The following is a 9,446-nucleotide window of genomic DNA, read 5'->3' as shown; positions in this document are numbered from 1 at the left end:
TAAAAGCATGAAAACATTGAAAAGACTAAAATACAGATAAATATAAAATTAGTAAAATACAATAAAATAAAAGGGATAAAATAAAATCAAATAAGTTCGGGAAAGGCTCTCCTATAAAAGTATGTTTTAAGAAGGGACTTAAAAGAGTTCACCGACTCAGCCGACCTGATTTCCTCAGGCAGGCTGTTCCAGAGCCTCGGGGCCCTGACAGTAAACCTGTGCAGCTAGAGTAGCTTACTATTCACCATTAGTAGAGGAGAACAAGGACAACCCCAAGGTTCTCTTCGGTACAGTCCAGGCTAACAGAGAGTCACACCTCCATTGAGCTTTTTTATTCCTGCTAGCATCAGCAGTAATGATTTTATGAGCGTCTTTAGAGAGAAAACTCTAATCATCAGAGACAAAATTCAACAACCCCTGCCCTTAACCAGCATTGATGTATTTTCTCATTCAGCACCTTTAGAAACCTCTGTAAAACCTGATATGTTCCTAGACTGTTTTGCTCCCATTGATCTTCAGCAATTAACATAAATGATTTACTCATCTAAAGCCTTAACCTGCCTCCTAGACCCCATCCCTACTTGGCTGCTTAGAGGTTCTACCCTCGGTCAGCTCTACCATATTAGATTTGATTAATTTTTCTTTGCAAACTGGCTATATACCAAAATCCTACAGGGTAGCTGTAATTAAACCTCTTCTTAAAAAGCCCACTCTGTACCCCGACGTTTTAAATAATTAAAGACCTATATCTAATCTTTTCTATTTTTTACCGTTTTTCCATTACCAGTACCAGCTCAACTCGCCTCGACTCTACTTGACTTTGGCTCTGCTCTGTTTTCCATTGCAGGTAGTACCCCTCAATGTAACTGCCGCAACTTAATGTTCAATGCGACACACACACACCAGCGACCCACACACAGCTTTCTCTTTATTTAAGGTAAAATGTTTCAACAGTATAAAAACCTTACAGCTGTGTTTTCCTCTGCTGTTGTTGCTGCAGCGGTCTGTGTGACGGCGGGAGTAGATGGCTCTGTGAGCGGGCTGCTGGCCGACCTCGCGAGCTCCTCCCGCGGTTTGGCGCAGGCTTCCCCCGCCGCCACTTGCGGAGCTCCTCAACCCCGAAAACTTTCAAGCACATTTTTGTTCCGCCATCACTTCTCGTAAAACTGTCAATATTCAAAATCTACACAGTTGATTTCTCACATCAAAACCTCTCAGAAGTGGATTTAGTGATGAAATAATGTACGAAAATTGTAAAATATAAAACTTTCTGTTGCTGGCCTCTGTCTGGCGCGCGCAATGATGATGCAGAGAATAGTGACAATTCTCTCTGACCAATCAGTAGTCTGCTGTGTTTTAAAGTCACATTTTAGTATCCCCTCAGCTCGCTTGGAACCTTGATGGAGGTGATGCAAAAAAAAGTACCTGGCAGCAGGTACAGGTGCAACTTTTCCACAATGGAAAACTGAAAAAAGGCGAGTAGAGTCGAGGTGAGTCGAGCTGGTACTATGGAGTGGAAAAGGGGCTTAAGATCCTGGAGAAATAGGCTCAATCAGCTTTGTGACTATCTTCATAGCAACAGCTTATTCAAGGCTTTTCAGTCAGGGTTTAGAAGACATCATACCACAGAGGCAGCACTGGTGAAAGTTACAAATGACATACTAGTTGCATCAGTCAAATGACTTGTCTCTGTACTTGTCCTGTTAGATCTGAGCGCTGCTTTCGATACCATCGACCACCATATACTACTACAGAGACAGTAAATTTTTATTGGCATCAAAGGATCAGCCCTCAGTTGGTTTAAGTCATATTTATTCGATCGGTCCCAATTTGTATATGTGAATAATGATTCCTCCTTGCATACCAGCGTTAATCATGGAGTACAACAAGGTTCGGTGCTCGGACCAATCCTTTTTACCCTATATATGCTTCCTCTCTGTAGAATTATCAGGAATCATGCCATAAACTTTCATTGCTATGCTGATGATACGCAGCTATATGTAGCGATCAGGCCAGATGATTCAAATCAGTTAGCAAGTTATTTTACTTGGGTCCAAACAACTTTGAGATCTATTGTCAAACAACATTGTTACTATGGATGGCATCGCCCTAGTACCACTGAGAGGAACCTGGGAGTTATTTTCTATCAGGACATGTCCTTTAACCTGTATGTTACACAAACTTCAAGAACTGCCTACTTTCATTTATGTAACATTGCAATTATTTACTAGCGGGCAGCACAATTAAGTCTTTTTAGCCTCTCCAGTTGATCCAGAATGCAGCAGCGCGTGTTTTGTCAAGGGTCAAGATCAGAGAGCATATTTCTCCAGTTCTAGCCTCCCTGCACTGGCTCCCTGTGAAATATAGAATAGATTTTTAAATTGTTGTACTTACCTACAAAGCCTTAAATGGCCAAGTACCATCTTACCTCAAAGAACTCCTTATACCTTACTGCCACAACAGAGCACTAGGCTCTCAAAATGCAGGGCTGTTTGTGGTGCCTAATGTAACTAAGGTTAGAGTGGGACAAAGAACATTTAGTTATCAAGTGCCTCAACTATGGAACCAGGTCCCAATTTGGGTTTGGGAATTGGACAACATCACCCCTTTTAAGGCTAGACCTAAGACTTTTCTGTTTAAGCTTTTAGTTAGGGCAGGATTGAGCTTTATATTAAATTGTTTTTATCATTTTATTTTGCTGATTTTATTCTGTTTGGATTTTATCTTGTGTTTTTTACATGCATTCTGTATATTACGGTTTATTTCATTTCAATGCATTTGGTAAAGTGTTTTGGGACCATGTCTTTTGGTGATTTAGCACCTTAAATAAACTTTTTTGATTTAATGTATGGTCTAAAATGGACAGCTAGTCATCAATCATGACACCCAAGTTTCTCACCACTCCTGGTTGGAGTGATAGTTGAGGAGACAATTTGAAGTTTGATGTGATGGTGGATAGACTGCTTGGCTGGAATTAACAAGAGTTCAGTCTTAGAGAGGTTTAGTTGAAGGTGGCAAGCCTTCATCCATGCATTGATGCATGATACATTATGTCCGAGAGACAGTCTGTGAAGGTGGAAGTTAGAGCACATATTGTTTGATGCAGTTTGTTCACAACCAAAAGAAAATTCTGCAAGTTTAATAGAATTATATTATTCCAAACAAAGACTTTAGGTAGAAAGGTAAACACTATGTATTGTGGATCACATCAGACACACACGTATCGGCTTCCGCTGCTAAAGGCCGGCAGTCAGAGACATCACAGTGGTTATAGTCTACTTTTATATAAACCAGGTTGGCGCTGTTCCATCGGGTTGGTAATAAATCGACTTAGCTAGTCACTGTATTTATTTCCAGAGAAGGCTGTGTGCGCCTGACAGCACAGTCGAGTTCATTGCAATGATTTTACACACAAGAATTAAACTGAAGACGAAATGGTGATATATACACGGAGGATATTATTAAAAGGCTACTAACACACTGTGCTGCAATTCTTTAATGCTATTTGATGTTACGTTGGATTTTTACTATAATAATTTCATCAAGTAGCCGAGTTTGAAAGGGACTCAAATTCACCTCTAATATCGCGGAAAAGGCAAGCCAGAATCCAGCAACATAATCCTGGCCTTATGTTGGTGGTTCAACAGTTGCGGTGCTCCATAACTGACCGTGATTGTCAGTGGCATACAGACTGGCCCTCTTCTCTCAGGGGGGCTGAGATATTAGTTGGCACTTGGCTTATATATTTTGTAGGGTTGGGAAAGTTATCACGTTATTATTAGGTTTACACATTAATTAATTAACGACAACGATTATTTTATCTCACGTTAACGCAGTTATTATTATCATTATTATTATTGTTATTATTTTGAAAGTCCGCAGTTCACTGGCTGTGAATACACATACAGTCAAACCATGGAGTGCTGCCCGTGCATGTGCGTGAGGCAAGCACAACCGCAACAGTTTTACCGGAACGTGCACGTTTGTCGCTACGCCTTGCGCTCGACCACTTCACCTCACTCTAACAGGGACACTTGCTACTGAACATAGGCTGTTTATGCTGCTCCCTGATAAAAGAAAAATGTTTCTGCTGATACCTGCTCAGAAAAAAGAACAAGAAAACTGATTTAGGGCCTATATGTATGTTAACCTGTTGCTCAGAAGGTGCCTGTTGTGTTATGATGGTGGCTCTGGACTCTGATGGTAACCTGTTTCAACAAGCTAGATAAAAGATAATACCCTGGCAGTGGCAAATAGCTCTGGTTTTATATTTGATTTGATTACATTAATGTTTAAATTGAGATTTACAAGAAATATTTTATTGCTACTGTGTAAAGGGAATATTGCTGGTAAAAAGCACCTTATTTGTTTAAGTGTTTGCAAACCACATGTTATTGCACTTTTGTGTATATACCGGTACATTTAAATTAAAATTGCACAATACACTACTTTAGAATTCATTATTCAGTTTTTGGGTTCAGAGTTTATATTTCGGTCGATGCGTTGCGCCTCTTTTGCGCTCCACACGGACAAGCCCGCTGCAACGTGATTGGTCAATACTCCCCGGACTACAGGCGGAAACCGGAACCTTCCTCTCCTGCAGACCCTGCATCCATGTGCAGATGGTAGAAAACAGACGGAGGAGAAGAAAGAAGATGAGATGAGTTTGAAGTGTTTGCTGGCTAACCGAGAAGCCAACATTTTGACAAATGGAGGATCGTACGTGTTATTTAGCAGAAGAAAAAGCGACGGAGCGAAAAGAGGAAGAAGTGAAACTAAATGTGGACAGACGACGGCAGAAAACAATGATCAACATCGGTGCGGCCTTCCCCAAATGGAAATCTCTGATGAGGGACAAATGTTTTCAGAGTGACGCCGAAGTTGCCTGTTTTCTGCTGCACAGGTAATTTAGCCCGATCTAAACGCAACAATCAAAATAATAATAATTTGAAAATCTGTACAATTATTTATCAGTCTAAGTTTCCACTGGTTGTCCTCACTTCATGGCATGAGGTGACATATTTTGCAGCAATTATTTCACATTTGGGCATTTCTCACAGTAAGTAGGGGAGTTTCTGTGTGTCTGATATGAATTTGAATTCGGGGTATATTGGAAATGTTTGCAAGGTGTTTTTGTCGTGTTTTATATTTAGGGCATGAGGTTAGAAAGTGCAGCTCTGTCTCTACCTGTCCTCTGTCACACTGGGAGCAGAGTCTCTCCTCTCGTGGTAGCCAGCTCTGTCTGTGGCGACCTTTTTCTATGACCAGGCTGTGTTCACTCAGTCTGTACGTTGTCAACATTTTTCTTAGTTTGGGACATTCTATTGTACTCAGGTAATTTGCCAGTGTGAATTCTCTTTTTAGGGTCAGATAACATTGTAATTTACTTTGTGTTTTGGATGTTTCTTTCCAGTATTCAATATATTTTTCTTTCTGCTTGCTGATAATTTGGTTTGGTCTGCTTGAGTTGGTGTTGCTGTCCTGAGGCTGTTGGGGAGCCTCAGGAGCAGCTGGCTGAGGGACTCTTCTCTGGTTTCAGCTCCTGGTATGTTAGGGCTTTGTGATGGTATGTCTGGGGTTAACTGATTTTAAGTGATTGTAAAATTTAAGTGATATTTTCTGTATTTTTAGTAGGAGGGGGTATTGGCCGAGCTCTGCTCTGCACAGGTTATTTGGTGTCTTTCTCTGCACCTGCAGGATGCTCCTACAGAACTCTGTATGGAAAGATTCTATGATTGTTTTGTCCCATTTGTCAAATACATTATTAAGTTTTGGCCCCCAGAGTTCGCTACCATATAGAATTATTGGTTCTAGTACAAATTGGAAAATTTTAAGCCAGATTTCTATTGGAATATATATTTTAATGTTTCTTTTTATTGCATAGAAAGCTCTCCTTGCTTTGTCCCTCAGATCTTTCACAGCCATGTTGAAGTTCCCTGTGTATGTAATGTTGAGGCCGAGGTAAGTTTAGTTTTTTGTGTGTTGTAATTTAGTGGTGTCTAAATAGAAATTGTGTGTAACCTGATTTCTGTATTGTTTCTGAAAGATCATTATCTTAGTCCTTGCTGTGTTTACTGTCAGGGCCCAGGTCTGACAGAATCTCTGAAGGAGGTTAAGGTGCTGCTGCAAACCTTCTTTAGTAGGAGAGAGCAACACTAAGTCATCTGCATACAGCAGACCTCTGATCTCTGTGTCGTTCAGGAGGAGGCCAGGTGCCGTGGAGCTCTCTAATTGGTTTGCTAATTCATTGATATATAGGTTAAAGAGAATTGGACTGAGATTGCATCCCTGCCTCACTCCCCGGCCCTGGGAGAAGAACGCTGTTTGTTTGTTTCCAATCTTCATGGCACATTGACTTTTTGTATACATGTTCTTAATCAAATCATATGTTTTTCCTCCAATGCCACTTTCAAGTAGCCTATAGAAAAGGCCCTCGTGCCTATATGGTCCGTTGTGTGGCAATTTGGCAAAAAAAACTATTTATGCAGAATATTGTGGTTATCAACAAAGTTGACAAGTCGTTTATTAATGATGTTGCAGAATATGTTTCCCAAGTTACTGTATACACATATTCCTCTGTAGTTATTTGGGTCATATTTATCTCCGGATTTATGAATTGGGGTTATTAAACCTTTGTTCCAGATGTCTGGAAAAGTTCCAGGTGCTAGAATAGTATTGAATAGTTTTAGTATAGCCAATCTGATTTTATGGTCTGAGTATTTGATCATTTCGTTGGGGATTCCATCAATACCACAAGCCTTTTTTCCTTTCAGGGACTGGATGACTTCTGTTAATTCTTGTTCTGTTACAGGGTAATCTAGAGGGTTTTGGTTGTTTTTTTTTTATCACCGCCTCCAGAGTTTTCCATTTTGTGAATATCTTGTACTGATCATCATTTTTAGTAATATTACTGTATAATTCACTAAAGTGATTAATCCAAGTATTTCCATCTTGGATTGCCAATTCATCCTGCTGGGTTTTGTTTAGGTTGTTCCATTTCTCCCAGAACTGGTTGGACTCTAAGGATTCCTCAGTTTCACAGAGCTGCTTCTTGCTGTGTTGTTCTTTCTTAGTTTTTAGGGTGTACTTGTATTGTTTCAGAGTGGCCTCATATTGACAGCGTATATTGTGGTTATCTGGGTCCCTATGCTTTTCATTTGATAATTTCCTTAAAGTTTTCCTTAGGTTTTTGCATTCAGTGTCAAACCATTTGTTACAGTTCATTTGTTGAGGTTTTGGTTTGGAGGCTTTCAAATTAGACAATGAAGCCAAATGATGAAATATTGAATTGATTTTGTCCACAGCAGAATTTACACCAGAATTATTCTGGGGAAATGTTTCAGTTCGAAATAAATGAGTTAAATCATATATGTTTTGATTTTCCAGTGCCTTTTGGTACGCCCCCATGCTGTCTGGGGTCCATCTGTATGGGTATGTGCTGTTAAACAGTTCACAGGCACTAGGGGCTCCAGACTTAGAGTTTTCACAGTCAGCCCCCTCACATCCCTCTCAGGAGTAAAAGAGGACTCCAGTGGCAACCTGTGAAGCTCTGCTGAACTCCATGCCCAAGAGGGTTAAGGCAGTGCTGGAAAATAATGGTGGCCACACAGAATATTGACACTTTGGTCCCAATTTGGACATTTTCACTTAGGGGTGTCCTCACTTTTGTCACCAGCGGATTAGACATTAATGGCTGTGTGATGTGTTATTTTGAGGGGAAAGCAAATTTACACTGTTATACAAGCTGCACGCTCACTACTTTACATTGTAGCAAAGTTGCATAAAAACATAAAATCAAAAATGTGAGGGGTGCACTCACTTTTGTGAGATACAGTAATTGGATTTCTATATTGCATGATCCATCAGATATATTGATATTGATTCAATATGTAATATTTCTTATTGAATTTGAGAGTTTGTTGAAGTGATGAGCTCTTCCGTCTTCAATATGACTGTGTGTGTGGAGGAGACACTGAGCGCTAAGCCTCGCCCTTACTGTAATACTGAAACAGAGAGCACAGAGGCAGCACATGTAAACACCAAAACATAGCAGCATAGTTTTTCAGTTAGTTTGTCTTAAGTGCTGTGGGCAAAAACACTTGTTATACTGGGGAACTCCTGATTTTATAAATTGCACCAACATTTTTGGCAGATTCCATGATATTCCGCAATTTACAGTTATTGTAAAATTACACTATTCTGTTTGATTTTTGCAGCTTTCAGAGGGGATAGGGGATTGTTTTGGTAGAAAAAACACTGCATTTAGTGTTCTGTCTAGGGCCTAGTCCACAAAGACGCGGGTATTTTTATAACTTGAGTTTTTCCTCCTTCGTTTAAAAGAAATCTCTGTCCACATGAAAACGCAAACACGCGCTGTCAAGAGCATGCCAAACCACCTTGTGCCGATATGGCTCTAACCGTAAAGCCACGGTGGCCAATCGGAGCCTAATAAAATTTTAAACAAAGCAGGCAGTGGTGCACAATCTGACATCAAACACTCTGACATTGCAAGGCAAAACCCTGGTTTTACTGTCTACACGACAGCACTGCAACCGGTGTTTCTGAAAGTCCTCACCCTGACAAGGCTTAAAAATGTTCGGTTTCAGTGACTGATACAGTGTTTCTGTGTGTACGAACGGCTGAACGGCCTAAAAAAATTTAAAAAAATAGTCATTGTTATGAAAATACCCATGTTTGTGTAGACGTACATTTCAGTTTGTACATGTTAACGATGAGTCCTCCATGCACGCCAAAGTTACTCATGGAGTTCCTCAAGGATCTGTCCTTGGACCAATCCTCTTCACTTTATATATGCTTCCTTTTAGGCAATATTATCAGGAAACATTCCATAAGCTTTCATTGTTATGCAGATGATACTCAGTTATATCTATCGATCAAGCCAGATGAAACTCATCAGTTAGCTAAACTTCAAATGTGCCTTCAGGATGTTAAAACCTGGATGACCTGTAATTTTCTCATGTTAAACTCAGATAAAACTGAAGTTATTGCTCTGGGGCCTAAGCATCTCCGTGACGCATTATCCAAAGATATAGTTTCCCTGGATGGCATCGCCTTGGCCTCCAGCACCACTGTGAGGAATCTTGGAGTTATCTTTGATCAGGACATGTCGTTTAAGTCTCACATTAAGCAAATTTCAAGGACCGCCTTTTTTCACCTACGTAATATTGCGAAAATCAGGAACATCCTGTCTAAAAATGATGCAGAAAAACTAGTCCATGCATTTGTTACTTCTAGGCTGGATTACTGCAATTCCTTATTATCAGGCTGCTCGAAAAAGTCCATTAAGACTCTTCAGCTGATCCAGAATGCTGCAGCACGTGTTCTGACAGGAACCAGGAAAAGAGATCACATTTCTCCTGTCTTAGCTTCTTTGCATTGGCTTCCAGTAAAATCCAGAATAGAATTTAAAATCATTCTTCTTACCT

At 40.2% G+C, this 9,446-nt stretch overlaps 1 protein-coding gene across 2 annotated transcripts in view; it reads left to right on the top strand.

The window, feature by feature from the left end:
- Nucleotides 1–4,545: 4,545 nt before the first annotated feature.
- LOC123982843 overlaps nt 4,546–9,446 on the top strand; it is a 15,249-nt gene continuing 10,348 nt past the window's right edge. For both annotated transcript variants that reach the window (XM_046068734.1, XM_046068733.1), the window contains exon 1: nt 4,546–4,903. In XM_046068734.1, coding sequence (XP_045924690.1) covers nt 4,710–4,903 — 194 coding nt within the window. In that variant the 5' untranslated portion in view covers nt 4,546–4,709. The remainder of the gene's footprint in view (nt 4,904–9,446) is intronic.

Source organism: Micropterus dolomieu, linkage group LG14, assembly GCF_021292245.1.
Source record: "Micropterus dolomieu isolate WLL.071019.BEF.003 ecotype Adirondacks linkage group LG14, ASM2129224v1, whole genome shotgun sequence".
Lineage (NCBI taxonomy): Eukaryota > Metazoa > Chordata > Actinopteri > Centrarchiformes > Centrarchidae > Micropterus > Micropterus dolomieu.
The sequence above is the reverse complement of the archived record's forward strand: the minus strand, read 5'-3'. Positions and strand labels throughout refer to the sequence as shown.